Genomic DNA, 25,632 nt, shown 5'->3' with positions numbered 1-25,632 from the left:
GTACTGATATGCCTCTTCACTGGATCAGCACCGGTCTCAACACCTGCATTTATGTAAGAAAGCATCATGGCCCTCACAATTACTAAACGTTGTCCGCCGCAGACTCCCTCTTGGTGCTGTGCCGCCTCCCTTTCCATCTCCCCCCGCTCGGCCTCTTGACGCGCCTCCTCGTCCTCCAGCAGAAAAAAGACCAGCCCAGTCCGAAAAGCGACAAGATAGTATACAGCACATCCATAACCGGCACAAAAACCGGTGCAAGCACAAACGTCGTAACGCCCACCGCCAAAAAGGGCCACGCCCTCCAATCAACCACCGTCTCCCTCAAAAACATGCCGAGCAAGAACGACACAAGCACCAGCGTCCACCCGAAAATGTACGAGTACGTAATACCCTGGATCGAGCCCCGCCAGGTGCGGTAGTTGTCTTTCTCCAGGTGCTTGAGGCTCCAGGCTTTGTCGAGGAAGCGCGTCCCGTACCGCACGAGCCAGAAGCAGACCAGCGAGAAGGTGCCGAAGATCCAGGCTACGCCGAAGAAGTCGTAGATCAGCACGCCGAGGTCGCTGAAGCGGGTTTGCATGCTGAGCACGGCGGAGGCGAGGGAGAGCGGGAGGAAGACGGCGGCGAGGACGGTGAGAATGGTGACTGAGAAGGACTGGCGCGACTGCGAGACGGTAGTATTTAGGGCAAAGAGGTCCTGGTAGCGCGTATCGATGCGCTTAGCGTGCTTGAGAAGCTGTGAGGCACGCAGCGTCAGCGTGCGCACTTCATCGCAGAAATCCTCGATTGCAGCTTCGGTGCCTAGGTCGCCCAGTTTGAGCTTCAGGCAGAGGTAGTTCCACATCTCGTTGATGTCCTCGGCCTTCTCGACCATGCATTTCATGCGGTTGAAGCTGTAGATGCGCGCTTCCATGGCCTTGAAGTAGTCGGTGGAGACGGAGTCCGCGGGTTTCATGAGGTCGGTGAAGAGGCGCGGTTTGATCTCGTATTGCACGGCGCGCTCGAGCTGCATGATGTCGGAGGAGAGGACTTGCAGGATGAAGAGGACGAGGAAGTCGTCGTGGGAGGGCTGGAGGCTCTTGAGCATGCGCACATAGGAGCCCCTTTCGAGGACGTCAGCAAGGAAGTCCTGCTGGCAGGACGAACCGCCGACGGGGGCGAACATCGTGCAACATCGCCATACGACTGGATTTGGATTAGCTGCGAAGATACATAGGGCTGGTATAGGACGCGGCGGCGGGGGAGTCGCCCCGCTTTTCGAAAAGGATAACATGTGGGTGGAATTGGATGAGCTTTCTGGATGTGGTAATTGAAACTTACTAGTGATCCTATCCGCATCGTTATTCAGCAAATACAGCTTGTGCTGGACCAATTCTCCATAAGCATCCTCCGCGCCTCTACGATAGACGAAAAAGAGCTCGGAAAAGCAAAATATCGTGTCCACTTCATCGAGGGGTCCCAATCCGAAGCCGTTCCGTGCCCGTTCGGAAGACGCATCTTCTTCGGCTCCACTGGAAATCTCATCTGTTCGGGTGGCATCGCGATCCTGCCTAACGCGGTCCTGTCTGAGGCCCATGCGATTCTGGAATATGAGGCTTCGACGGGGTAGCCACCAAAAGACATCGCGCAGATCATAGGGGCAGTTATCGCTGGGTTCGTCGGGCGCCGTATAGGAGCCCATTCCTTCCCGTCGAGGCACGCGATCCCGTGGGCCGTCGTCCCCGTACTCGAGATAGTCTTCCAGCTCATCGAGTTTCTCTTCATCCGGGCAGAGAAAAATGCGCGCGATGCCAGGCTCGTGCGGCCCCGGCTTGACAGGTTTGGGCCGATACCGGAAAGAGTCATCTGTGCTATCGCTAGCTTCGTCTGGCACGACTGCTGTTCCGTCTTCGATCTTGATGTCTAAAAGGCTGACGTACTTATAGTCCAAGGTATTGCGAACGCATTTGAAGTCGAAGGCTGCCTCTTCTGATGGTCGACCGCGGATTCTGGGACTTCGATTTCGACGATGACTGCGACTGCGACTACGACTACGACTTCGGCTGCGCCCCTGGGTTTGGATGGTGGATCGTCGTGTGCTGCGGCCCAAGGTCTGGGAAACCTGGGTACTGGATCGCCGTGGAGTCATTATATCGCGGGAGCTCCGGAAACACGGCGGAGGACTCCAAGTATCGCGCCGATGTCGAACATGCGGCCGTGATGGAGCTTGGCTGTATCGTGGTTTCGAGGTTTTAAGCCGTGATCGACGCAATGCACGATGAGGTCAGAGGCGTAGATCTCGGACGCCTTAAGACCAGCCTCCACTGTACTCGCTCTTACTCTACTACTACTACCACGTCTACTCCTACCACGTTTCTCGTCGCGAGGACGCATATGCATGGGGCTATCTCAGGACGTCGTAGCTCTCCGCCTTGCGGGAGCCGGCAAAATGAGGCGCGGGCTTCGTTGAATGGACTGGTGACAAGTCATGCCGCATGATGGCTTGCAGAATCATGGTTGTCCTTGCGAGGCGACGGCGGCGATCGAAGGCATGCAAAGTCCTCATCAAAAAGTTGCGGAGAGGAAACGCAGCCTTGCTTATGCAATCATATCCCGTGGGTGACCAATTATTCGCAGCCTTGCTGCAGGCCTGTCTCGCCAGCAGAGCGAACCACTGGAGGAGCGCGGTCCGAGGAATAGAGTAAGGGAGATAATGGCGAGGAATGAGATACTCTAGAGACCGGATGCTGACTCAAGACTTCTAGCCCTCGGTGGCATTCATAATCCAGGAGTAGGGTGAGATGAGCTCCTGTTGATTCCTCGCACAATTCCCCGCACCACGAGCTCGACCAGGCTGGCATCGACCACAATAGGCGTAGCGGTCCACGGTTGCCGTCGGTGCATCGTTGCGTCGCTAAGATCCGAGGCTGACTGCGCCCGTTGAAAAGGCAGCCGCTAGTAGGCAACACCGCTCGGGCAACACAAAACGTCAAATACTCAGGCAGAACCTTCCTTTTAAAGAAGACTAGGTTCCTGCGCAGATCACTCCGGAAACTTCCATTTTCACAGCTCTCGACATTGGGGCTTTCCATTCCATGCCCGCCCAAGAAGAACCAAAGCCCAGGCAACCACCCCCTCCGCCATTCCGCCACGGTTCACAGCTTAATGATGAGCTTTGTGCAGAGTATGACGAGTCGATGGAATCTACCGAGGAGAGATGGTTGCCGGGACATCCACGCATAGCCCTCGACGACCGACGAGAAGTTCTGGACTTCGTAGCTCGCGATCTGTGCCCATTAGAACTTGACGAGATGGCGCCATATCTGTGGTGGATGGCCAAACCTGAAAGCTCAAGCATTTCCTCTCTCCACCAGCACAGACTCAAAGGGCGGACCATTGTCGTCGCTGAGGACCCAAAACTGCACTTAACGTGGATCGGCGACAAGGTCTACATCAAACCTCTACCGGCATACATTACATCCTACCACTTTTGGACACGATATTTCGATGGCTCGCAGGATGAAGTGCCCGAGACGATGGATGCATCACGGCGCATTAGGAGATCAGCCCTGGGCTTGCTGAGGTCTTACTTCCATCTTATCCAGCATGAATCGGACTTCAAAATCGCGCAGGAACCCGGCATCTCCGTGCTGCCAGAGCATATCACTTGGAAAGGCTTCTGTCGCTTCTCTTCTGGCTTCGGGCATATTCTCGATAGCGAGGTCTCCGCCCGATATCGCTACGGCGAGCTCCGACTTGCGCGCTTGAACTTCTACGCCCCGATCTTGCTGCGAAAAGCGCAGTACTACCGGACGCATCGCGAGTATGGGAAATACTTCGAGGAGCTGTGCCGGCCGTGGTTTTTTGTCTTTGGCTTCATGACGGTCGTGTTGGGTGGGCTGCAAGTTGCTATTGCCGTTGAGCAGATTGCCCACGGCACGGTTGAGGAGAAGGCGCTTCAGGCGCAGTCATGGATTCGAGCCAGCCTAGTATTGAGCGTATTGATGGTGGTGTGTGTCTTCATGTTTGTTGCTTGCTTGGCTATCCTGTACGTTTCCAAGATTGCGAACGAATGGCAGTATGCTGTGAGAGAGAGGTTCCACCGCCGTAAAAGCGGGTACCAATCGTAGGGCTTGAGGGTAGTAATGGAGTTAGTTCACTACCCAGGTATACCTAGGGATGCTTGGTTGAGGGTGATTTGCAGATAGCTGCCTGAATGCCCCGTTTGCAAGGTTCCACTACCCCGCCAAAATGCCGCCCAGTCGTCTGAAAGTCATCATCCACCACCTCACAACCTGATACGGAGTACCCATGCAAATCACCAGATATTTAAATATCGCACTATCTTTCTACCGGCAAAAGTTCCAGAGGATGGCGACCAGGTCGTATCTAGAGATCGCGGAAGATTGGGACAAGTATGTGCCGCTCTGGGCACCGCTTTGGCCTAACAGCCACGAAACGTCACGGTGCGCAGCTAATTGTGATTTCAGCTTCCCATATATCGATGTGACTTCTTGCCCTTCTAATGATGATGGCCAGGCCTCGTGGTACCGGTTCCTCCTCCCAAACGACTCGCGACCGCATGGGTTCATGCTGCCCTGGGTGGTCAACCAAATGCCCTGGACGTCTGACTTCGTCATCAGCCACGAGAAGCCACGCACTGTCCAACTACTCGATTCCTCCAACGGGGCAAACACGGCGCAAGCCTGCAACACTGCTCTCGAGAAAGTCATATCCAAGGCTATAGACCAGCGGGCGTTCAAGGGATTCGACCGAGCTTCAAGCGAGCAGTTCCGAGTCATAGGATCACGACTCCCAATACACATCAGCCGGACCGCCTCGGCCATATTCGGCATTGCAGTTCGCGGCGTACACATGATTGTATACAAGCGTACGGCTGGGCACATGAAGATATGGGTACCTCGGCGAGCGCCCACACTATTCTCCTACCCCGATCTGCTAGACAGCGCAGTAGGAGGCGGGGTACGAGCGGACGAATCGCCCTTCCAAGCCATGATCCACGAAGCGGACGAAGAAGCATCTATTACAGGACCGTATCTCAAGGATAACGTGCGATCCTGTGGAGCGCTCACGTATATGTCCGTGACAGATGGACGCACGGGGTACGAGAAGGGGCTTCTGGTCCCCGAAGTCGTCTACGTTTATGAGCTCGAGGCCCCTGAAGATATGGAACTGAAGCCGAATGATGACGAGGTCGGCCGATACGATCTCATGGATGTGGATCAAATCGCGCGGGAACTGAAGGCTAAACGGTTCAAGCCGAGCGCTGCGGCAGTGATGGTCGATTTCTTCATTCGCCACGGCATCATTACGGACGATAACGAGCCGGATTTTCTACGACTTATAGGTCATATCCATCGGCCGCTGCCCGTCCCCATATCACGTTCAAACGAAGAGAAGCTATGACGGGTCTGCGATTGACATCGCGGGTTCGTCGCTATTCATGCAGCATAGAGCCATTTCAAGACCATCATGTGGCTTGTTTTACCAAGGCGAGAAAATGAAAGAGCTCTTGGACGTAATGACTTTCTTCCTCTGTAGTTCAATCTATAGTCTTGGGGTTATAGCCTTCAGCGATGCAGCAGACTTTAACTGCTTTATATCATTTTGCACCATATCTTGTACAAGCTCCTACTGGAGTTAGTCCTCTTTCGCACAGCGTTCAAGCAGAAATCACTTACCTCGAAACTAATGCTCTTCGCCCAAGCCAGCTTCTGCTCTGCTCGTCTGGCCGACCCGCAGAGCCAGGGAACATCATTCGGACGAAATAGATCGGGGTTCACTCTGACCAAGAGCCTTTCAGTTGTGCCATCCCTTCCTATCTCGGAAATGCCCTCTCCTCTCCACCTGAAAAGTTAGCATGCCGTGCCGGGCTGTTACGGGAACCAAGTACAACACCACTTACTCCAAGGTAATGCCAATAGAAAGGAAGGCCTCTTCTGCAAATTCTCTCACACTCCGCGCTTCCCCGGTGGCTAACACGAGATCCTCCGGCTCATCTTGCTGCAGCATCATATGGATACCCCTAACGAAGTCTCTTGCATCGCCCCAATCTCTCCGGGCGTCGAGATTGCCAAGTTCTAGTATCTCATTCCCTCCGAGATGGATCCCAGCGGCTGCACGCGTGATCTTCCGGCTTACAAACTCGAGACCTGTGGGTATTGTTATTGGCCGCGGCAATTTGATGTCGCACCGCAGGACTATACCTCGACGAGGCGACTCATGATTGAACAAGATGCCGTTCACAGCAAACAGCCCATACGACTCGCGCATATTGACTGTGATCCAGTAGCTGAACATTTTAGCGGAGGCATACGGAGACGATGGATAGAACCGCGTGTTCTCGTCTTGTTCTCCCTTGGCTATCCGGCCGTAGAGTTCGGAGGTGCATGCCTTGGACTGAAGTTACTAGCATTCTCATAAGCCTGGAGGCTCTACATACATTGTAGAACCGCACCCTATGGCACAGGTTCAATTGCGCAACGGCTTGAAGCAGTCTGACGGTGCCCAGCGCCGTAGCATCGGCCGTGTACACGGGCATGGAAAAGGATAGCCCGACGTGCGATTGCCCCGCTAGGTGATAGATTTCGTCGAATTTGGCGGATTGTAGTATGCCTAGTAGGCAGCCCATATCTGTTATATCGCCATAGTGCAGGGTGAAGTTTGGATGCGCTATTGCGTTTGTTAGCCGAGAGCATGGGACGACGCTCTGGGAGCTGGAGCTTCCCTCGGGCAAGTGTAAGGTTGTACAAGCTGTGCGCTGACGCGCTCGCGTGTGGTCGTACCAGTCCATGGACGATGTAGCCTTTGTGGAGGAGTAGCTCGGAGAGGTAACTTCCGTCCTGGCCGTTCGCCCCTAGAAATTGGTGAGCTTGACGCGCTTCTCTATGCTACTAGAATACGTACCTGTAATCAACGCGACTTTTGGACGCATGTCTTCAGCTAGACGGGCATGTCCAGCAAAGAAGGCTGGTGTATAAACTCGTAGCACTCTATTCACATTGGCTAAACGCAAGGCTGCGTGGGACTTCGCCTATTGTTTCCGGGTGACGTTAAGCTAGAGTTATGAACAAGCATGGGATTACCGCTAATTTAGGCCCTCACTCTTGCTTTTTCCACTAGAGTTCGTACCGGTCAGGATGCCGCTCTATGGTCACAAGGCTGGCGAGTCTGCACAACCCAATCAGTCGCGGGTAGATAAGATCGCCCACCCTGCAGCTTCCACGTCAGTACGCCTTGTGACCTGGAAGGGCAACAGGCGGAACCATAAGCTGCTTTGCCTAGGATAGCATATGCAGGGTATCATCGGGGCTTAGCCTCGACGAGAATGAAGCGGGAGTCCTGATGCTTGGAAATTATGCCAGGGTAGGCTCCAAGCATATTCGTCCATTGCCTATCCTAAACATTGATCCCCCTGTGCTGAAGCCGACAGGCCGCACGCAACGGCCAGGCCCAACGCTACAGTAGGCTTGTTAGCCTCATTGTTGGCTTGGCCTGAGCGAGAAGCCCCGAGCCCTAGGCACCGTCGCTTCGGAAGGCCAGAGTCTCTGGAATTGGAGCCTCCTCCTGCCACCATTTCTGGAAGGCTAGAAGCCGCTCATGCCGTTCCATGCCCAACTTCTTTCCCGTTTCCGTCTTCATGATGGGAGCGAGACGTAAAAGCTTCACGTCGAACTGATCCACACCATCCTGCATTCCGTAATGCCTGTTCTCCGCGAACGAGAAACTTCTGCCCACGCCAACTGCACCAATGGCATCTAGCCTATCCGCATCCTTTGCGAGAATCAGTGATGTGTTGGGTTAAGATGATGAGGAGACCTACTTGGACTATCGCCAGCTCTGGGAATTGCGAGATTGCCTCCTTCGTCTTCTCGGGGTCTTTCTTTTCCGTAGAGAACGAAACGTAGGTCGAGACTATCTGTACTTTCGCGGCGAACGCCTCCCATTCCTCATTCGGTTCGTCGACTCTAGAGAGCATGAAGGTCTTCACCATTGAAGAGACATCCTCGCCTGTTTTTGGCGCGTGGCTAGTCAGTGCGAGGCGAAGAGGGAGAGCGGAGGTGCGTACCAGGAGCGGCGTACTTCTTATCGCCGACATCGTGGAGCAACGCGGCATAGCAGATGAGATAATAGTCATATTGAGTATCTGGATGCAGGGCCTGCTCTCCTTCGAGAATGATATGGGCGTTCCGGTAAACACGCTGGCAGCCGACTTAGGGAGTGCTCCCAGAAGTGCACGAGGAATGCTTACCCTGATATGGTTCATGTCATGTCCGCCGTCATAGCGATTCATGTAGGTTGTTACTTCAGGTTCGAGCTTACGGAATAGCTCCTCCAGAGACTTCTTGTCAAGAGGCATGGTGGCAGTGACAGCTCGCGTTCAGAGAGACGGGTGCATAGACGCGCCGCCGTAGCTACCACGGTGGAACTACGGAGTCCAAAAGACGAGGCAAGACGTTAAGATCGAGTGGAGTAGATGGTACTGAAACGCTGCACGTGTCGCGCTCTTCGGATGCCTCCCGCCTTGGAGCTTTGGAAACGAGAGGGCGCGCTAAGCCGCTTCCGGCTGACCGGTGGCCGCCCTGTCCACGTCGACGCTCCTGCGCTCTGCAGGCAGGTCCACGTCAGTCACATCACCCCGCCGAAAGGCTGCTACCTCCTGTCTGTACGATGTGCTTTTTCCAGAGGCCTTGAGGCTCTGTGTGGAGCGCACAGCCAATGGAATGACTACGCGCACGGTAGCGCTTATCGTGGCGTTTCGGCTAGCCCTTTCCGGCGCTATCGTACGCCCTCGGCCGGATCCGCGGCGACGCGAGGCACGCAGAGCCCACCCCCAACACTGCCCTTGATCAGGCGCCGCTCGCTCTCGAGTCCGCCCTCCACGCTGCTTGTCAGTCTGCACGCTGTTGCTGCCTGGCTGGGCAGCTAACCAGTCGTACGCATGGAGAAGCCACCGACATTGGCCGGGGAGGCGGGCCCAGTACCCGAACATCAGTTGCGCCCCAGGCTCTTTACGAGGTACTTTCCTTCCGTTGCCCTGCTAGTCAAACTACTCTATTTAACCAGCCTGTCTCAGCGTTTGGCGCGGCCTTTACCGGATATTCGCCATGGCTGCCGGCAAGCGGAAATACGGCGGCGATGTGAGCGTAGGAAGCGGTTACCTCATTCAGGGAGACACCAAAGCGGGTCGCGATATTCACTACCACTATCCTGCTGTGCTACGCGAGAAAAAAGACTTCCTTCGTTGGCTGGATGGCATTGACTTCAATGAAGACCACGAGGCTACTCTCGGAAAACGCCATCCCGGAACAGGCCAGTGGTTTATCAATCGCGACGAGTTCCAGCAGTGGTATCGAAGCGGGCGTTCGACACTGCTGTGGTGTTGGGGCATGCGTGCGTTCAGTCTTATCGGAATGTTATGTAGCAGGGGCTAACTTCACTTCTTGCGTCTATAGCTGGGGCTGGGAAATCGGTTTTGGCGTGAGTCCGAACAAATGCCTATTAGTCCTCACACTCATGGCTTTAGATCAATCTCCTTGGATTACATTCGAACTACGGAAGACAGCAGGGGTGGCGTTGGCATAGCCTACGCGTACTTGAAGTACGACTCGCGCGAGCATCAGAATCCAGCACGAGTCCTAGCTTCCTTTCTCAAACAGCTCTGCCAGAAGCTCGATGAGGTCCCCGAGGACATATTCAACATATTCTTAAAATTTGAGAGGAACGACAAGGCCCCAACTGTCCGCGAGTATTATCAAATGCTCTACGATATTGCAGTCAACTATTTTCAGGAGGTAATACTGGTTCTTGACGCCCTCGACGAATGCGATCAAGATAGACGGGAGGAGCTCATCAAGTACATATTCGATCTCGCGGATGCGCATCCATGCATGCGGGTCCTAGTGACGAGCCGCCGAGAAACTGATATCGAGGATGAGTTCAACAACAGGAATACGCCCACCATCCAAATTGAGGCTGCAAGTGTCCATTCTGACATCCAGCTCTACGTGCGTCACATGGTCGACGATCTAGTCCGACGCCGGAAACTCAAAGTATCGAGCAGGCCTCTCAAAGAGAAGATCAAGACGACCCTCATGGAGAACGCGCAGGGGATGTAAGTCCGTGTGCCTCCAAAGCTCGGATGAGGGCTAATCTTTGAAGGTTCTTATGGGTCAATCTCCAACTGAGAAACCTCTGCGAACAGCGTAGCGACCAGGATATTGAGCGGGAGCTCTATCAGCTCCCTCAGGGTCTTTTCAAGACGTACGAACGAATACTAGGCCAGATCCAATCCAAACCGCCGGTCCTAAGGAATTTGGCTCGAACGGCGTTGACTTCCATCTGCTTCGCTGGCCGACCTCTTCACGTCCACGAATTGAAAGATGCAGCTGCCATTACCGAGGACTGTAGGTGCAGGGACGACATGAACGCATATTCAGCGGAAGCAATCTTTGAGTGCTGTGCGAATCTGGTTGTGGAAGAAGGAGGCGTTGTGCGGCTGGTACATTACTCAGTGAAGGAGTACTTCATCAATACACCACCATTGGAACTGCCTTTGACCCTGCGTGGAGTCGGGAACACTGAGACATCTCACGCCTTTCTGGCACGGAACTGCCTTATCTATCTGCAGCTGGAAGACTTCAAACAGGGACCGTCAACATCGGAAGGCACCATTCGAAGAAGATGTAACAACAACCCCTTCGCGTGGTACGCTGCTGAGTACTTCGACTACCATCTGGACCATTTGGAAAGACATACAGAGGAGCTTGAGAAAGAACTGAGCAGACTCCTAACGGACAATGACTCCAATCTCGCGGCGATCCTACAGATACGGCGAATGGGCGACGGGAATGATTGGAATCGAGCCAGAAACAACTTCAGTGTTTCTCCCAGCAAAGTTTCTGCAGCGACTCTGATCTTTGCAACCCGGCTACAATACTTCCTCGCGAATCAAGGCGCAACTAGTCTTTGGTCAAAGCTCGAACAACCTGCCGACGTCTTCCATCTGGCCGCCGCGAGCGGGTCCATCGACGCAGTCAGGAATCTGATTGGGAAAGGAGTTCAAGTCAACGAGCCCGACGAGCTCGGAGCCACGGCGCTTTATTACGCTGCCACTGGAGGTCATCGCGAGCTTTGCAGTCTGCTCCTCCGCCATAACTGCGACGTGAACGCCCAGGGCGGTGCTTACGGCACCCCATTGCAAGGGGCGGCACAAGGAGGGTATTTCGAGATTGCAAAACTGCTCATAGACAACGGTGCCGATGTGAATCTCTTCGCCGGCCACTATGGATATCCGTTACAGGCTGCCGCCTTTGGCGGCCATGACAGCGTGGTCAAGTTACTCCTCGACAATGATGCCGATGCCAAAGCGGTGGGCGGGTGGTACGGAAACTCGCTCATAGCAGCAGTAAAGCAGGGCCATCTAGCAATCGCAACTCTGCTCATCGATCGTGGAGCAGATGTCAACGCACGGCCACGGGAGTTTGGAACCGCTCTACTAGAGGCAGCAGAGGGGGCCCATGCCGATGTCGTGCGCGTTCTCCTAGATCACGGCGCCGACGTGCACGCACAAGGCCAGTATTTCGGTAATGCACTTCAAGGTGCAGCACATTCCGGCTGCCAAGACGCAATTCATCTCCTGCTAGAGCATGGGGCAGATCCTTACGCTCCTGGAGGCAGATATGGAAATGCCGTTTGGGCCGCAGCGTACCAAGGACATTCCGCTATCGTTAGGATCCTTCTTGCGTATGTAAGAGCTAAAGACGGGGCGACGCTGAAGAGAAAGGGCGACCACGAAGAATCAGCTTCTGCGAATCTGCTTGAAGAAGACGTCGATCGATTGATGGCACGCTCAATTGCAGCGAAAAAGCTGCACAAGGCCGCTGAATCTGGAGATCGCGACAATGCCAAGGAGGCTCTCGACGAGGGGGCAGACGTGAACGCGAAGGGCGGGTTTTTCGGATCCGCATGGCATGCAGCCGCATCAAATGGCCACAGAGAGATCCTCCGCCTACTTCTGGATCAGCCAGGAGCTGAACCGGATATCAAGGATCGGTCTGGCAGAACACCGCTGTGGCTCGCGGCGAGGGAGGGCTTCACAGACATGGTCGAAACGCTTATGGCCACTGGGATGGTGGATCCATGCAGCGGCAGTATCACCGGCCGTAATGCACTCTGGTGGCCCAGCAGCAATGGCCATACCGACGTAGTTCGACTCTTACTAAAAGCCGGCGTAGATCCGCACATGTCTTGCGAGAACGGGATGACGTCGCTTGATGTTGCGCAGCGGAACGGTCATCTGGAACTGGTATCTCTTTTCTAGCGCCTGAATGTACAAGGATGGCATACGACTGTACGCATAACTCGGCATGAGTCATGGGATAATCGATCATAATTTGGGAGATGAATCTGCTTCCACGCCTTCCCCACCGAACACCAAACACCTCAGCTCAATACTGCTCCTAGGACCGGCATTCTTTCTCCCGAGGGGATCACGGAAACTGGAGTGGGGAGCACCTGATGATTGCATTAGCGAGACCCAGTAGTTTTAGGTCCTCAGACAACTCACAGAATGCGGCGCCTCTCTTGTTGTCGTAGATCTTTAGGAGTACCAACTCATCTTGGGTGTTATTCGACCGGTAATACCAACGTTGCGTGGAAGAAGGACGTATCTCGAAGGACTCTTCAGCGTAATGAGGGAAGACAACGTCAGTCGGAACGAAGTCCGCCAGCGAAACTGAGTCAAATCGACACATTGCTAAGGGGTTGCTCTCCACCACCGGTACCAGCGGTCGCCATACACTGCTCAGCCATCTGTTAGCCGGGGGGCCAAGACTTGCAGGGTGAAAACCCACTTGATGATCCTGCAGCGACCGCGAAGAAGCTCCGGCGCGCGATCTCCCATATGCAGTTTGATCCTACCAATGGCCGAGCGAGGGGACTGGTCTGCTTCATGTTAGCTTACTGTCGGGTGGACACTCAAAACCCAGGACTCACCACAGTGGACACGTCTAGCAATATCTACGAAACCACCCGCCTTCCCCTTCTCTTGGCTCCGCAGTGTGCGATCAAAAACGAACACTTCCTGAGCTTGTAAATACTCTCGTAGCCAATCCGCCATCTGGCCGCAGTAAGCCTCGACATCCAACGCCTCTACGTCGCTACCCAGCTTGTGCCCCGCGAACTGGAACCCATGCGTGTCCAAGGAGAACAGATCTTCGTGGCCGCGTACGTCTGTTATCATTGCCTTTGCATAACATCCGCCGAAGTTGATCTGGGCTTGGCCCGCGATGGACGGAGGGATCTTGCATACGTAGGGTTTCTCGGCGGCGCTTTCGGAGTTCTGCTGGAAGAATTGCAGGAATGTGTTCGTTCGGGTGGGGTTGAAGGGCGAGAGTTCGTCCGCGGGAAGGAGGGCCAGCTGCTCGCGGATGAAGTCTGGCTCGTACTTCACTTGGGGGGAATGCGCAAGCTCATCTAGCACACGATCAGATAGTAGTTCGATAAGGCGGGGTCCTCATTACTGTAGTTGGTGGGCTTGGGTAAAGCCCATTCTAGCCACGGCTTCTCGAATGGTTTTCCCTCCGAAAATTTCCACCTCAGCCAGGGCTTTTCCACGGAAATATCTCCGGTCTTTCTCTGGTCTTCTGCCTCTGGCGATGCTGGTGGCCACCACGTTCGCCATGGCTGAACGCGCCCATCCGAAGGCGATCGCTCGTCCACCTGGTTTCCCGCTTCAATGAAAGTCATGCCCTGCCGATGTTGAAGGAGAGAAAAGGCGCAACAAGGCCCACGCTGTTCGGTCGGAGATGGAGAATTAACCGAAATACGCCTTGGGCTGTGAACCTCCTACTAAAATACCGGCTTCCTGGTGTTGGTCACCGGGCAAGCCGCTTCATTCTGCCCAACCCTGAAAGTGAAGCGGGGGGCCTCAAGCTGCTTCCGCGTGAGTGGCTGCAGTTGATAAGGTCGCGCTAGACAAATCCGGCCTCTGCACGGGATCAGCAGACAGCCCTGCATCATGCACTTGAGTCCTGCATCTGCGCCCACTCCTCGCCCTGCATGAAAGGCGTCCTAGGCCGCTGCCTGATTCCTTCGTTCTTCTCTCCTTTTTCTGCGGCTACGATGTTATGGGTTGCTGGGCCCTGCAGGCTACTAACTGCATTTTCTCCAACCTATCCATCACCAAAGGTCCCGGCGAAGGAAGAAAAGGAGAGTGACAGTCGAACTGCGATACTTGAACCATGGACACGAGTCAAATTCTTACCATCATTGTTACCGTCATTGTCACCCTCACGGTCACTTACGTATGGCAAAAGGGCCTTCTGTGCTCGATCGATGCGAAAAGATTCGTGGAGCATGTAGCCGGCGGAAAACGACCTCCAGGTCGCGCTTCCGAAAGGTTCCACACTTGGAGGATCCAAGGAAGCTACCGTGGTGAGAATGAGTCCGGGGACGATATACTTAAAGCTTTGGAGAAAGCAGTAAGAGCGGAAGCAGTACAGAAAGCTGTTGTCGAGGATGGGACCGGCTTCTATGCGACGATTACTTTTCCTGGGTCTTCCGTTGCAGTTCTTCCCACCTTGTCTGAGGCATACTCCTGCGACTCTCACTTCCTTGGCGTTACTCCTTTGACGAGCGGAAGGGTGCATGGCGGCTCGTTCGAGTAAGCCACGAATGCCGAGAATACGTGGACAGATGCTAATTTCTTTTTAGCATAATCGCTGTTCCCGGGTTAGCATCTCATCCGCTGGGGTCGTTCAAATCGCCAAAGGGCTATCATGTCTGGCTTAGGGACTTCCTGTCAGATCTTTTCCCTGATGCAAGGGTTCTACTATATGGATACGATACAAAGTTGACGTCCAAGGAAGGAAAATGGTCTATCAGAGACCTCGCACGGGGGCTCTTGGAGGCTGTGATAGCCTTTCGGGAGAGGACGAAGGTTAATCTGGCGCTCGCTTCCCTCTACTCTGCTGACAGTACTGTAGACGACACAACGACCTTTTGTTCTCGTCGGACACAGTCTTGGAGGAATTATCGCTAAGGAGGTAAGCTTTCTCTTCGGATGTACAAGACAGGGAACCGATCAATGGATAGGCACTTGTCATCGCCTCGAAACACCGTGAAGAATCTTATCGGGATTTCTTCAATTCCGCATGCGGCGTCATGCTCTTTGGAGCACCCAACCTCGGGCTGCGACAAGACCGCCTACTGAGCCTTGTCGAAGGCCAACCGAACGAGCAGCTCATCAGGGACCTTGTCGTGGATAATGAGTCTCAACCGTCGCCTTACTTCCAAGAGCTGAACGAGAAGTTCAAGCAATGCACACCGCAGGGAGGGAACATCCAAGTCGTCTGCTTCTATGAGCAGCGCCTCAGTAAAGTCGTCAAGGTAGCTCTCGCCTTGAGCCCTTTTGAGTGACGAGCGCTAATCATTCTAGTTCAACGCGGAAGGCGCCCTTTATCACAGCGGAGAACTCGCCCTCATGGTACCAGAAGACTCGGCGACTTCTGGGGGCTTCTACCCCGGCGTGCCTCTCGACACCGACCACTCGGGCTTAGTAAAGTACGCCAGTGTGCATGACCAAGTGTTCAAGATCGTCATGGAGAAGTTTGGGGCGATGATTCTTCACGCTAGGAGGAACACCACAGGCCGGAAAGAGAGTGGTCTGGATGTTGTTCAGGACAATGAGAGTACGGATGAGGAGTTCGCACATGATGGGGGCTCGTCTCGGCGTGCTAGTGCGTGGTACGGAGGTCGGAATAATGTTCGCACTGGTGTCCTGCTTCAGGGAAATCAGCGAGCCGGACGTGATATGACTTTCGGATATAGCAAACCCTGAGCCTCCGCACAGTGTTTCCTTCTTTTCGCAGAATATTTGTTGTGTTATTTTATCCAATGTATTGCTAAACACTACTGGACCTGGGCTGTATCACCACGTTCGGACTTGCCTCTACCACAAAGTAGTGAGGCACTGCACGGGGCTGGGGTACATTGTACATATTGTGTAGAGAGGGGCCGCGTGCACCGCCACCACCATCCTGTTCGTCTGGGTCTGCCTGATTTGCCAGCACATTTCAGGGCTCGCATCGCTTAACACCCGCATGATAAGGCAGACAAACCCGAAAGCAGGGCGCGAGCCGCCCCAAAAAGCCAGCCTCAGGCAGCGTCGCACAATGCCTTAAATGCCATCCACAGCCCTGCCGTTACACAATGTCACGCCGACGAATTTCTTAGACCGTGATGGCAACTGCACCCCGCCAATCTTCCATCATCTCTTCCGGGCAATGGCGAAACAACAAGACGCCGCTTATCTCGCGGGCTTCGGAAGTACTACGCGGGTACCCGAGGGCTTCCTGCTCGTTCATTGGGTCCATCCACGATGCGCGGCGCGCGAGTGGTTTGCTCGACAACCAGCACAACTTTGCACAGGAGACGAGCGTCGAGGTGTACGAGGCTACGCGGACGGAGCGCATGCGGCAATTTGCTCTGGACGAGGCATCTGGGATCGAATATCTTCGAGTTAGTATTCTTTCAATTGCAATATCGAGAGGCGGAGCTGATATGATTATGTAGAAGATTCGTCAAGACAGAACCCCTAGTGATCCCGTGCTGCGCATCCTGTATGTTATAACTCCCCGCATTTCAAACAACAGCGCTGTATTAACATGCATGAGCTTTTGCCAGCTCGAGGAAGCAAAAGGCGGTACAAGCTTCAACTACCGCGTGTCCCTGAGCTCCAACTTCGCCAAACAGCTCCTGAAAACATTCGACATCACACCACAGTTCACTGGCGCGCTTCTTGGGGAGCCAGACTACTGGGCGCCCGGCGACTTCGCCAGTCTGGACGAACAAGGTAATATCCAAAGACTCGGTGAGTACAAGCCATCCCCCACGCTTTTGGCCAATAAGCCAATGCTGCCAGAATTCTGCTGCCAACAGCCCCGCTGGGCGATCCACCGCAAAGGCGCCCCGTGGTGCATCTACATGGCGCACTCCTTCAGCAGCAACTGCACAACCTACATCCTCGTCTGCGACGCGCAGCAAACGCGCTTCGACATCGTCAAAGAGCGGCTCTCCGACATCCTGAACGCGGACCGCAAAACCTGGACCGCGCTCAGCGACTCCATCGACCCGTTCTTCCTGCACCTGCTCATCACGCACGAAGTATTCCTCGACGCCGTGCCGTCGATAACAAAGCTGCGGCACCAGCTGTACGACTCGCTGGACCGCGTGGACCGGTACGCGGAAACCGCGGCGGGCGGGCGCAAGAGAAGCGAGCTGGAGGAGCTGACTATCCAGCTGCACGTTGTGTCGCAGGAGACGGACCGCATGTCCGCGAATGTGGAGATGTCGAGCATGATTGTGCAGCGGCTGCTGCGCGCGCATGAGCGGTATCGCGGGAATGTGGATGAGGTGGGGAAGAGGGATTCGGTTGTCAAGACGGATGATGCGCTGCGGTATTTGGCGGAGTCGATTGAGAGCCAGAAGCGGTGGCTGAATAGCTATAAGTCAAGGAAGGATATTGCGATGAATCTGGTAGGTGCTTGCGATCTGCACTTGAAGTACCGAGGGGCTCACAGTTCTGCTAGGTCTTCAACCTCGTCACGCAGCAGGATAGCGCAACTGGGACGACTATAGCGAGAGAGGCAAAGGCTGATGGCTCTGCAATGCGCGTCATCGCCACGATGACTATGGTCTTCCTGCCTGGCACATTCATGTCGTCAGTGTTCGGCATGGCCATGCTAGATAATGCACGGTGGTGGCTTTATGTTGCGCTTACTATACCCCTCACCCTTTTAGTAATCAGTATCTGGTTGATATGGCAGAAGTCTGAAAGGCTGAGTCAGTTGGCTAGAAGGCTGACTCGAAAACTGCACAAGGAGGGCAAGGATTGTGTCGTATAAGGGATGACTTTCAATAGCGTCGCCGACATGCCCGTAATGATTATCATGGCACTGAGCGATTCCAGAGAGCATGTCAAGCTTCATATCTCATTTGCATGGCGTTCAAGACGTAAGAGAACGCGCAAATTTCCGGATATAACATCAAACCAGTGCCTCCTGTTTATCAACAAACCCGCTCACAGCAGCATACCCCGTGCTCGATTTCTCATCCACCAGGACGCGCAACTACACCCATCTCATCAGCGCCAGCAATCTTTGAATACATACCCACAACTCACCTTATCCCTCAGCCTCGCCATACTGTCACTGGTCGCATGCACATTCCTCAGATACTCTTCATTCGTATACCTCTCAAACACCACCACACTCACCCCATCCTCCACACTCTCCAGCGCAAGAAAGCTCAATGCCTCCTCCTCATTCTCCTCCACGAATTTCGCGTGCTCGAGAATCGCGTCAATGAGCGCGGAGCGCTGCCCAGGGTGCGCTTTCATGCGCGCGACCCAGATGAACTGGTCTTTGAGGGGGGTGCTGCTGGGTGTGGGGCGCTGGAGATAGCCACCGCGGGGCAGGTATCTGGTGAGTTCTGCGGGCTTTCCAACGTCTGGGTTTGCTTGTGCTTCGGCGCTGCGTTTGTTAGGCGCGGTTGAGTGCCGTGCCAGGGGGCGGATGGCTTACACTTTGCGCATATTCTCATACGAGTCATACCTACCACAATCAGCCCCTCCAACCCCAATCAATTCATACATACGATGCACACTCACACTTCCAGCAGCGTCAGCACAGTCCCATCTCCCCGGAGCGGCCGCATATAAAGATACGCGTCGCAACACTCTTGACCAGCTTCATCTTGTGCGCGTCCTTGCAGCAGATCTAGTTCCTGCACCTACTTCAGCCTGCAGAAACTCTGGGAACGGATATCATGCTCACGAGGTCAAGTTGCTCTCGGGACTCGAAGCATAGATTCGTTAGAGCAACGGCGTCCTTCATGCTGCGTTATGGGGTTGTTTTGGCGACTGTCTAGCGTATAGCTGCTTGGGTAGGGTATATGGTCGTTAAATTGATTAGATTTTGAAAATGTCGGGGAGACGGCAAGAAATCGAGAGCTAAAGGCTTGGGGAGGGTTATTGTGGAGTGGAGCGCGGTCTAGGATGCTTTTGCATGCGGTTGGAGGTGCGGGGCACGAGCGACTAATCGGGTTCGCAAGCTTCAGCCTCGGATTGACGTGGCGTGAGCCTAACTGGGAGTATTGCTGCCTGAGGCTGGGTAGTATGCATGTCCTTTTGTTCTGCCCTGAAATCGTCACCTCTCCTGTCAACTTTCAAATGGCAAGAATTACGAGCACTCGGTTTGAAGGCACCCAGTTCACAAACCCTACGAACAGACACGTTTAAGATAGGTTGTGATTCTCTTTACCATATTCTCTTCTCCTATTTCTGGCGTCTTTTGAGTCCTTTGGCGCGTGGGTAGAAGCTCCGCTTTGCCGTTAGTCAGCATAATCTCTACAAGTTGGTGACTTAAAACAAGAAAAGTCTATCAGTCAATCAAGCATATTGTCATAACTCTACCTAGGTATCGCGTTGGACCAAAAGCTGATAATTAGGGCGAACCAACCCCGTCCTTCTCCCTCTCCCCCCGCTATCGCCCCGGGAAGCCCGTCCGGTCACTTACTTCCACGCCAGCATCTCGCACTGCAGCGCCGCGAACCAAGCATCTTCCGTCTCCGCCCACTTCCGCACCGCAACCAGCGTCTGCTCAATCTCGTCCTCCGTGATCCCCGCATCCAGCCAGCTCTGGCGGAAGGGGTCTCCGGGCTGCAGCTGGCCAGCGGCGCGCCAGGCCAACCACTTGCGAGTTTCCGGCCCCGAGTACACCATAGTGCCAGCGCCGACGCGGACCTTTCCGCCGTCCGCGTCAAAGCCGGCGCGGCGGAACAGCGCCGGCATCATCGAGCCCGTAGGGTCTGTCTCAGGCGCGCCTTTGCGCACCGCGCGGCTCAGATTGCCCACCCACAGGCGGTCCAGGTCCAGGCTGCGCGGGTAGAAGTGCTGGTGCGCGGCGTCGCGCGTGGCCAGGATGGCGCCGGGCTTCAGGACGCGGCGGATCTCGGCGAGCGCCTGGAGCGGGAGGTCCGGCGGGGGCAGATGGCCGAAGAGGTGCGCGCAGAAGACGATGTCGAACGTGTCGTCGGGATAGGCGAGCCGCTCCAGGATGTTGCCTTGCTCGAAGACGACGGAGCCTGGCCCCTGGGTGGGGACTTTGGCCTCGGCTGCTAGTGTCTTCGCCTTCTGCAGGACGTCTGGCGAGATGTCGATGCCGACTGTCGTGCCTTCGCTGGCGTACTTGGCTAATCCCGTGGTGATGGTGCCCGGCCCGCAGCCGACGTCGAGAATATGGTCTGTCTTCTTTATGTGCGGGAGGAGGAAGGCGGCATCCGACTCGGCCGTACGCGACTGGTGGGTTGCGACGGTACAGTTGGAGTGGCCCTGCGTGTAATTGCTCGGTTGACTGTGTTGCGCCATGTTTGCTATCTGTCGAGTGGAGGCGCCAATGTCTTGCGAAGTGCGATCTACCGTATATATCTCCGGCGGATGGGCTCCTAAAGCTGTTGGATGAGGAACCTTTTCTAGCTGTTGTGCGCAAATTCGCAATCCAAGGCGATGTTACGTTAGAGTAAGACGATGTTAGAAAGTGCTCGGCGGCCGCTAGTACGGCTAAGTAGTGTTGCTCTGAAACACGCTGTCTGGAGATAAAATCTTAGCGCGCGACGAGCCCAATAAGCCCGTTAAGTCCGGTCCGAACGGTAGGCTACAGAGCACGAAGTAGCTAAAACTTATGTCGCACTAGCGCTTCAAGTTAGAAGAATCGCCGCACTATGCCTATGTAGGTAATAAACATGCTGCTGTTTTACATGCCTGCCTGCTATATTAACATGTATGTGGAGGTCCTATCCATCACAATCTGAGCTCCATTCTCCGATATACAAAGCCCTTCTCGTCCGGTCCGAAAGACAGCTGATCACCCGTAGCAGCGCCATTCCGCAGGATCTGCACGCAGTTGTTCATAGTGACCTCGCCGGCTTGCAACGCTTCGCCCATGATGATCTTCATCGTGGACTCGTCCCCCGAGCAGATAGCAGTGCCAACGTGAACACGATCCGTGAAGTTCAGCAACGACAGGACTGCCGCATTCGCACCTCTTAGAGTCGCCGCTCGCAAGGCTGCATCGCACGTATCTCGGAATAGCAAAGCTTTTTCTAGGCCTTGCGGACCCATTGCTCGGATAGCGCGGTGGCAGCTCTTGAGGAGCAGTCCAAGCACGGCACCGTGGTTGTGCATTGCTGCTGCGTGGACGGCGCTTCGCCAGGCCGGGGACTCTTTGAGTGGATCCGCGCCGTGCTCGAGGAGGAAGGAGGACTTTACCAAGCAACCGATCGATGCTGCGGCTTGAAGGGCTGTGCCATATAGTGGGTCTATGGCATCAATTTCTACGCCATTGCTTACAGCGCTGGCCATGCAAGTTGTCGCCCAGGCACTGTTTTCCTCAATGACCATATCGACTAGTGTACGGCGCCTTGCAACCTTCCACTTCATCGGCTGCGGCGCAGGCATGATGCATTTGACGTCCGTGACTGTATCGTCTGGTTGAGGACCGGTACTGGCTGCTTCGAAGACCGCAGGGCGTATGTGGACGCGGAGAAATAGCCGGAGCTCGAGTTCTTCTCTTTCACGCGCTTCTCTCTCCTCGTGCTCCTTCGCCTCTGCGATTTCCTTGCGAAGGTCTGCTACCGCATGGCTTTCCATCATCCATCCTTCTTCTTTTCTGCGATTTGCACGCTCCTTGCTTAGTGCAACGCACTGCTGAAGCTCTCGCAGTATCATTCCATCCGTGTAAACCGCATGCTTGGACCTCCTCCCTCCATTTTGCGATCTCTGCTGCGTCTTCTTTCGTTTCTCCATCTCCCAAAGAATCCTCCTCGTCTTCGCGACCTCAGCTCTGAAGTCTTGGGGGCCGTAAACCACGGCCTCGCTCCGTCGTCTTCGCGGAATATCTTCTTCGTAGCAGTGCAGTCCACACGCCGAGCATTCGAGCCCCAAGCCCCTGGTTGTCCGCAAGATACCCAGACAAGAATGACGCAAGCAGCTCCCACGCTGTACTTGACGACGCAGCTTAACAATCTCAATCGACATGACGAGGTGCATTCCAGGCTCGATCGACTCTGCCCAATTCTCCTCATCCAGGATCTTGCTTTGTGCCCTGGCGTTGAGGATTCTGAAATAGCCAGATGCGACTTTGTCGCTTCCGGGACGATCGCGGAAGCGGGTTTCCAGCATCCTCTTAAATACTGCCCAGTTCCTGATATTTTGAAACGGAAGTGAATGCTTCGTTCCCAAGACGTCGGTTAGGTGGATGTTATCCGACATGATGAAAGACACGGCGACGGGAATAGCCTGCATGAAGCGGAGGTAGGCGAAAATGTATGGGAGGAAGGAGAGCAGCTGAGACAGGGACTCTAGGAGGATTTTGGCGAAGCCAGTCAGGAGGTTGCACATGCCGATTGAGGCCTCGCGCGTCCCTTGGAAGACCAGGGCGAGCGAGTCTGCGCAAGATTGCCCTTTGCTTTGCCCAGTGGATAGAGGTGGCCTCTGATCCAGCTCCCTCAGCTTGATCATCTCTTGCTCGTTTTGCAACGACAGTAATCTTTGCATAGATGCCATGGTCGTGCTGACAGCATCGATCGAGGCCGTCATCTGTTCGAGGGAAGAACTCTGGCTCTCAACGACGTCCAATGTTCTTGAACCGCTCACAAGTAAGGATGCGAAGTTGGTCATCTGGGTGGATTGGTCCTGCTTCACAGCTGCCATCAAACACTCAATCGCATCAATCCTGTTGTTCAATAACTCGACCGCCGACCTGGCCATGCTCAGGTCGCGTTGCTGCTGCGTCGCAAGGTCCAATGTCTGCGAAGCGTGTGTCTCTAGGCTCGACAATGTCGCGCTTTAGGATTAGCTTTCTGAAATACGAGGGAATCAGCATCGTTCCTACCTCGTGTTCAAATCCAACATCATTTGGCCCGTCGCCATCGTTGCATCAATATCTTCCCATTTCCGTTCTACCTTCTTGGCTCCACTAACACCCCATTTGATCTTCTTCCAAGGGCCGCGCACGGCACTCTGCGAAGCACCGAAGCCTAGATCCTGCTCATATGACCTAATGTCGTTCAGCAATCTCTTAACTTCCGCTTCGGCTGTCTGAGCCTGCCCACGGATAGCATTCACGTATACAGGATCCCCGGTGAAGCTATGGGTCTGCACAATGGTTTGAAGCGCAGTCAAGCGCGATTCCAATTGTCGAACCGTGCGTTGGTAGTCATCTGCTGCTCCGCCGCTAGCTTTGATGGAGGCCCCGGCGGCTTTCAAGATCTTTATCAGTGCAACCAGATCGCCTAGAAGTGGAGCGTCAGCATCCGCTCAACGAAAAAGAGATTTCCGTGATATGATAGGACTTGACGAACCAAAGCTGATTCCTATCGGCGCCGACATAGCTGCGCACACTCATCGTAGGTTATCCCTACATAGCGTTATCTCAATGCGAATGTTATGGTGATGGTGCTGCCTGGCCTGATGCGGGACGATGAGATTCACTGTCTGAATGAGGCTGTGCAAGCCACGCATGACGTTCTATTCGACCAATAACCGATCCGCTCGAGTCAATCAATAGCTCGATCATACTTGCAGCTCTGTGAAGGCCCCCTAGCAACCCTCGCGGCGAGTTAGCACATCAAGCTCTCACGTAGTGCACCTGGAGGTCGATTTTGAATGGCCAAAGCCGCATTATCATTCCGTTTTTCCAAGTACAAGGCCCATGTTTGTAAGGCTAGAGTATATTTTCACCCCGTGCTGCGTCACATATCCTACCCAAACTTCCAGAACACCGAGAAAGCGACCCAAAACACCCCCACCGATCCCGCCGTAAGGGAAAAAAGCATAGACCCGTCCTGCAACTCGCGCCTTCCACCCAACTCAAAAAGCCACACGAACAAGAACCCCAGCGAGGGCAGAAAACAAACAACATGGTACAGCAATATGCGGAGGCCAGAAATCTTCGGCTTGGCATACAGGCCGAAGAACTCCTCCCGCTGGTCACTTCCTACGTCCAGCAGCGCGAGCCGTTTCGGAAGCAGCTCCAATAGCTCGGACGAGTGGGCTTTGCGGTCCCCGCGCGGATCCTTGCAGGCGCAGAATGCTCGGAAGAGGTGGTGACGGCAGAATACGGGTGCGGCGCAGGAATTGAATCGATCTCCGAATTCATGCTTGGTCACGGGTGGCATGGTGGGTGTACGACGGTACACATAGAGAGGATCCCGAATGTCTGGGTAATCGTCCTTCGTCCTCGGTGCGAATGCCAAAGCGCCGTATTTCTCGAACTAATGAAGGATATTAGTTAGTAAGAACGGTATCGCGGAACGGATACTCACGCGGTAGAAATCGCAGTGGGAAAATCGCCAAACGCTGAGGTATCTGCGCCACGGGCGTACAAGCCGGAAGTATTCGGAACGTAAATCAACGAAGAAGCCTTCTGTAGTGGTGAGGTCGTTGACGTCGATCTGTGCCAGGCGGTAGTGATCCTTCTTTGGTCTGACGACAAGCAATACTCTTAGGAGTGAGGGGCGCCCTTGGTTTGGATTCGATTCCGGAGAATGGAGATATGGGACTGCTCCTCCTTGGAACTGTTGCGGCTCGTTGCCCCTTTGACCTGGGCCAACACCGCCGGGTGATGGCTCGTTTCCAGTAGTCAGAGGCTGAGGGTTCCCGCTCGGCCCTGGATTCTGGGTGATGCTTGCGCCATATTCGCCAGGAGATTTTGCCGCAATTTGACAGATAAGTTGTGTAAGTCCTCGAATGAAGAGCACCGGCGCTGTTGAAAATCGTAGTTCACCGCAATCCTTTCCATCTCGTCCGGGGTAGTATAATAGAGTGGATCCATTCGCACTTAGACGGAGGACTTGTGCGTCTATCGGATGACGAGCTGGGTACAACGGCCGCCACTCCCATCTCTCCCCGGTTCGGAGTCCAACGCCTACTCCGAACGCATCCACAATGCTGTTGTTGCTCCGCACCGCGCCGCCCAGCAGAACCTCACAGCACAGCGCCACGCCACACGCTGCCCAACTCCGTTACCACCACCAACAAATCCAGGACGCGCCCACCTACCATCCACAAGCTCCCGCCCAAGCCCCAGCTCCGCCTGCGCAGACAAGGCAAGCGCCTCCCCAACCGATTGTCTCCGCTGCAACCATCTCCCCACAGCTCCCGCTACGGCCACGCTATGCTCCCGCTCCGCGCTCATTATCCACAGCTCCGCCGCCAACACCTCCAAACCTCCAGGACATACAAGCCACAAAGATAACTAGAGGAAGAAGAAGAAGGAGAAGAAGAAGAGGAATAGGACGAGAAAAGCGGAAGAAATTTATATCCTCGTGACCCTCCCATCAAGTCAGCACTAGCCCGTGCACCGCCACTCCGGTGCCCAGTCCCTGCGGTCCTCCTGTCCCCACCCAACCAATCACAACGTCTCAACTGACGTATGCAGAAGATGCCATCAATCAAGCACCGCACGCGCTCACGCAACCGGAGTGAAGACGCAAGGCCAAAGCTCAGGCTGCTTGCGATCCCGACCTCAGAACCGTGCTTGCTCACCCCCCTGAGCTAATTCATTGCCGATGCCA

General features: G+C 54.7%; 15 protein-coding genes across 15 annotated transcripts; 7 read left to right on the top strand and 8 right to left on the bottom strand.

Annotated features, from left to right (window-relative positions):
- Positions 1-82: 82 nt before the first annotated feature.
- Positions 83-2,125, bottom strand: BU26DRAFT_567281 (uncharacterized protein; the record flags this gene model as incomplete). Its single annotated transcript, XM_033833638.1, has 2 exons — positions 83-1,182; positions 1,318-2,125. The coding sequence occupies 2 exons, from the start codon at positions 2,123-2,125 to the stop codon at positions 83-85; spliced, it is 1,908 nt and encodes a 635-aa protein (XP_033681953.1).
- A 1,048-nt stretch (positions 2,126-3,173) lies between these two features.
- Positions 3,174-4,106, top strand: BU26DRAFT_430657 (uncharacterized protein; the record flags this gene model as incomplete). Its single annotated transcript, XM_033823896.1, has 1 exon — positions 3,174-4,106. One exon carries the CDS (start codon positions 3,174-3,176, stop codon positions 4,104-4,106), a length of 933 nt encoding a protein of 310 aa, XP_033681952.1.
- Positions 4,107-4,257: 151 nt separating this feature from the next.
- On the top strand, positions 4,258-5,586 carry BU26DRAFT_521326 (uncharacterized protein). Its single transcript, XM_033829506.1, has 2 exons — positions 4,258-4,391; positions 4,467-5,586. The coding sequence occupies exons 1-2, from the start codon at positions 4,348-4,350 to the stop codon at positions 5,401-5,403; spliced, it is 981 nt and encodes a 326-aa protein (XP_033681951.1). The 5' UTR covers positions 4,258-4,347; the 3' UTR covers positions 5,404-5,586.
- Positions 5,437-7,042, bottom strand: BU26DRAFT_461045 (GDP-mannose 4,6-dehydratase protein). Its single transcript, XM_033825048.1, has 7 exons — positions 6,904-7,042; positions 6,725-6,853; positions 6,440-6,669; positions 6,204-6,390; positions 5,903-6,149; positions 5,679-5,844; positions 5,437-5,628 (listed from the first exon to the last, which is right to left on the bottom strand). Exons 1-7 carry the CDS (start codon positions 6,929-6,931, stop codon positions 5,545-5,547), a joined length of 1,071 nt encoding a protein of 356 aa, XP_033681950.1. The 5' UTR covers positions 6,932-7,042; the 3' UTR covers positions 5,437-5,544.
- Positions 7,043-7,242: 200 nt separating this feature from the next.
- BU26DRAFT_521324 (uncharacterized protein) lies at positions 7,243-8,408 on the bottom strand. The gene is made up of 4 exons (XM_033829505.1): positions 8,249-8,408; positions 8,066-8,198; positions 7,820-8,007; positions 7,243-7,770 (listed from the first exon to the last, which is right to left on the bottom strand). Exons 1-4 carry the CDS (start codon positions 8,354-8,356, stop codon positions 7,513-7,515), a joined length of 687 nt encoding a protein of 228 aa, XP_033681949.1. The 5' UTR covers positions 8,357-8,408; the 3' UTR covers positions 7,243-7,512.
- Positions 8,409-9,194: 786 nt separating this feature from the next.
- BU26DRAFT_385528 (uncharacterized protein) lies at positions 9,195-9,851 on the top strand (the record flags this gene model as incomplete). The annotated part of the gene is made up of 3 exons (XM_033822627.1): positions 9,195-9,390; positions 9,453-9,477; positions 9,524-9,851. Coding segments are annotated over 3 exons (549 nt in total), but the record flags the coding sequence as incomplete, so codon positions are not given.
- A 36-nt stretch (positions 9,852-9,887) lies between these two features.
- Positions 9,888-11,266, top strand: BU26DRAFT_431073 (uncharacterized protein; the record flags this gene model as incomplete). The annotated part of the gene is made up of 2 exons (XM_033823916.1): positions 9,888-10,111; positions 10,159-11,266. Coding segments are annotated over 2 exons (1,332 nt in total), but the record flags the coding sequence as incomplete, so codon positions are not given.
- Positions 11,267-11,839: 573 nt separating this feature from the next.
- Positions 11,840-12,319, top strand: BU26DRAFT_431034 (uncharacterized protein; the record flags this gene model as incomplete). Its single annotated transcript, XM_033823914.1, has 1 exon — positions 11,840-12,319. The coding sequence occupies one exon, from the start codon at positions 11,840-11,842 to the stop codon at positions 12,317-12,319; it is 480 nt and encodes a 159-aa protein (XP_033681946.1).
- Positions 12,289-13,862, bottom strand: BU26DRAFT_521322 (uncharacterized protein). The gene is made up of 5 exons (XM_033829504.1): positions 13,521-13,862; positions 12,994-13,473; positions 12,852-12,942; positions 12,566-12,798; positions 12,289-12,513 (listed from the first exon to the last, which is right to left on the bottom strand). Exons 1-5 carry the CDS (start codon positions 13,744-13,746, stop codon positions 12,386-12,388), a joined length of 1,158 nt encoding a protein of 385 aa, XP_033681945.1. The 5' UTR covers positions 13,747-13,862; the 3' UTR covers positions 12,289-12,385.
- Positions 13,863-14,130: 268 nt separating this feature from the next.
- BU26DRAFT_55779 (uncharacterized protein) lies at positions 14,131-15,870 on the top strand. Its single transcript, XM_033832498.1, has 5 exons — positions 14,131-14,662; positions 14,713-14,938; positions 14,985-15,044; positions 15,094-15,387; positions 15,437-15,870. The coding sequence occupies exons 1-5, from the start codon at positions 14,241-14,243 to the stop codon at positions 15,836-15,838; spliced, it is 1,404 nt and encodes a 467-aa protein (XP_033681944.1). The 5' UTR covers positions 14,131-14,240; the 3' UTR covers positions 15,839-15,870.
- Positions 15,871-16,221: 351 nt separating this feature from the next.
- BU26DRAFT_488362 (uncharacterized protein) lies at positions 16,222-18,030 on the top strand. The gene is made up of 5 exons (XM_033825977.1): positions 16,222-16,518; positions 16,573-16,619; positions 16,674-16,870; positions 16,922-17,535; positions 17,589-18,030. Exons 1-5 carry the CDS (start codon positions 16,240-16,242, stop codon positions 17,901-17,903), a joined length of 1,452 nt encoding a protein of 483 aa, XP_033681943.1. The 5' UTR covers positions 16,222-16,239; the 3' UTR covers positions 17,904-18,030.
- On the bottom strand, positions 17,982-19,055 carry BU26DRAFT_521317 (uncharacterized protein). Its single transcript, XM_033829503.1, has 5 exons — positions 18,834-19,055; positions 18,668-18,783; positions 18,582-18,611; positions 18,182-18,530; positions 17,982-18,128 (listed from the first exon to the last, which is right to left on the bottom strand). The coding sequence occupies exons 1-5, from the start codon at positions 18,891-18,893 to the stop codon at positions 18,045-18,047; spliced, it is 639 nt and encodes a 212-aa protein (XP_033681942.1). The 5' UTR covers positions 18,894-19,055; the 3' UTR covers positions 17,982-18,044.
- A 387-nt stretch (positions 19,056-19,442) lies between these two features.
- Positions 19,443-20,610, bottom strand: BU26DRAFT_521316 (S-adenosyl-L-methionine-dependent methyltransferase). The gene has a single exon (XM_033829502.1). It carries the CDS (start codon positions 20,423-20,425, stop codon positions 19,571-19,573), a length of 855 nt encoding a protein of 284 aa, XP_033681941.1. The 5' UTR covers positions 20,426-20,610; the 3' UTR covers positions 19,443-19,570.
- A 158-nt stretch (positions 20,611-20,768) lies between these two features.
- BU26DRAFT_55750 (uncharacterized protein) lies at positions 20,769-22,924 on the bottom strand. Its single transcript, XM_033832465.1, has one exon. It carries the CDS (start codon positions 22,823-22,825, stop codon positions 20,858-20,860), a length of 1,968 nt encoding a protein of 655 aa, XP_033681940.1. The 5' UTR covers positions 22,826-22,924; the 3' UTR covers positions 20,769-20,857.
- An 859-nt stretch (positions 22,925-23,783) lies between these two features.
- On the bottom strand, positions 23,784-25,253 carry BU26DRAFT_607083 (uncharacterized protein; the record flags this gene model as incomplete). The annotated part of the gene is made up of 3 exons (XM_033835721.1): positions 23,784-24,330; positions 24,382-24,821; positions 25,118-25,253. 3 exons carry the CDS (start codon positions 25,251-25,253, stop codon positions 23,818-23,820), a joined length of 1,089 nt encoding a protein of 362 aa, XP_033681939.1. The 3' UTR covers positions 23,784-23,817.
- Between the last annotated feature and the right edge of the window lie 379 nt (positions 25,254-25,632).

Source organism: Trematosphaeria pertusa (genome assembly GCF_010094035.1).
Source record: "Trematosphaeria pertusa strain CBS 122368 unplaced genomic scaffold BU26scaffold_10, whole genome shotgun sequence".
In the NCBI taxonomy this organism is placed as follows: domain Eukaryota; kingdom Fungi; phylum Ascomycota; class Dothideomycetes; order Pleosporales; family Trematosphaeriaceae; genus Trematosphaeria; species Trematosphaeria pertusa.
The sequence above is the reverse complement of the archived record's forward strand: the minus strand, read 5'-3'. Positions and strand labels throughout refer to the sequence as shown.

Coding starts and splice junctions, on each gene's coding strand:
- BU26DRAFT_521326 (XM_033829506.1), top strand. CDS start 4,348: ATGGCGACCAGGTCGTATCTAGAGATCGCGGAAGATTGGGACAA. Junction 4,392..4,466: donor ATCGCGGAAGATTGGGACAA/GTATGTGCCGCT, acceptor TTGTGATTTCAG/CTTCCCATATATCGATGTGA.
- BU26DRAFT_461045 (XM_033825048.1), bottom strand. CDS start 6,931: ATGCGTCCAAAAGTCGCGTTGATTACAG. Junction 6,670..6,724: donor CAACCTTACACTTGCCCGAG/GGAAGCTCCAGC, acceptor CAAACGCAATAG/CGCATCCAAACTTCACCCTG. Junction 6,150..6,203: donor TCATGAGTCGCCTCGTCGAG/GTATAGTCCTGC, acceptor CAATACCCACAG/GTCTCGAGTTTGTAAGCCGG.
- BU26DRAFT_521324 (XM_033829505.1), bottom strand. CDS start 8,356: ATGCCTCTTGACAAGAAGTCTCTGGAGGAGCTATTCCGTAAGCTCGAA. Junction 8,008..8,065: donor TAAGAAGTACGCCGCTCCTG/GTACGCACCTCC, acceptor CGCCAAAAACAG/GCGAGGATGTCTCTTCAATG. Junction 7,771..7,819: donor CAGAGCTGGCGATAGTCCAA/GTAGGTCTCCTC, acceptor ATTCTCGCAAAG/GATGCGGATAGGCTAGATGC.
- BU26DRAFT_521322 (XM_033829504.1), bottom strand. CDS start 13,746: ATGACTTTCATTGAAGCGGGAAACCAGGTGGACGAGCGATCGCCTTCG. Junction 13,474..13,520: donor ACCCAAGCCCACCAACTACA/GTAATGAGGACC, acceptor ATCGTGTGCTAG/ATGAGCTTGCGCATTCCCCC. Junction 12,799..12,851: donor GGTCGCTGCAGGATCATCAA/GTGGGTTTTCAC, acceptor ATGGCTGAGCAG/TGTATGGCGACCGCTGGTAC.
- BU26DRAFT_55779 (XM_033832498.1), top strand. CDS start 14,241: ATGGACACGAGTCAAATTCTTACCATCATTGTTACCGTCATTGTCACC. Junction 15,045..15,093: donor GAGGAATTATCGCTAAGGAG/GTAAGCTTTCTC, acceptor ATCAATGGATAG/GCACTTGTCATCGCCTCGAA. Junction 15,388..15,436: donor GCCTCAGTAAAGTCGTCAAG/GTAGCTCTCGCC, acceptor TAATCATTCTAG/TTCAACGCGGAAGGCGCCCT.
- BU26DRAFT_488362 (XM_033825977.1), top strand. CDS start 16,240: ATGGCAACTGCACCCCGCCAATCTTCCATCATCTCTTCCGGGCAATGG. Junction 16,519..16,572: donor CTGGGATCGAATATCTTCGA/GTTAGTATTCTT, acceptor ATGATTATGTAG/AAGATTCGTCAAGACAGAAC. Junction 17,536..17,588: donor AGGATATTGCGATGAATCTG/GTAGGTGCTTGC, acceptor CAGTTCTGCTAG/GTCTTCAACCTCGTCACGCA.
- BU26DRAFT_521317 (XM_033829503.1), bottom strand. CDS start 18,893: ATGAAGGACGCCGTTGCTCTAACGAATCTATGCTTCGAGTCCCGAGAG. Junction 18,612..18,667: donor GTGCTGACGCTGCTGGAAGT/GTGAGTGTGCAT, acceptor TGATTGTGGTAG/GTATGACTCGTATGAGAATA. Junction 18,531..18,581: donor TATGAGAATATGCGCAAAGT/GTAAGCCATCCG, acceptor TAACAAACGCAG/CGCCGAAGCACAAGCAAACC.
- BU26DRAFT_521316 (XM_033829502.1), bottom strand. CDS start 20,425: ATGGCGCAACACAGTCAACCGAGCAATTACACGCAGGGCCACTCCAAC.
- BU26DRAFT_55750 (XM_033832465.1), bottom strand. CDS start 22,825: ATGGCCAGGTCGGCGGTCGAGTTATTGAACAACAGGATTGATGCGATT.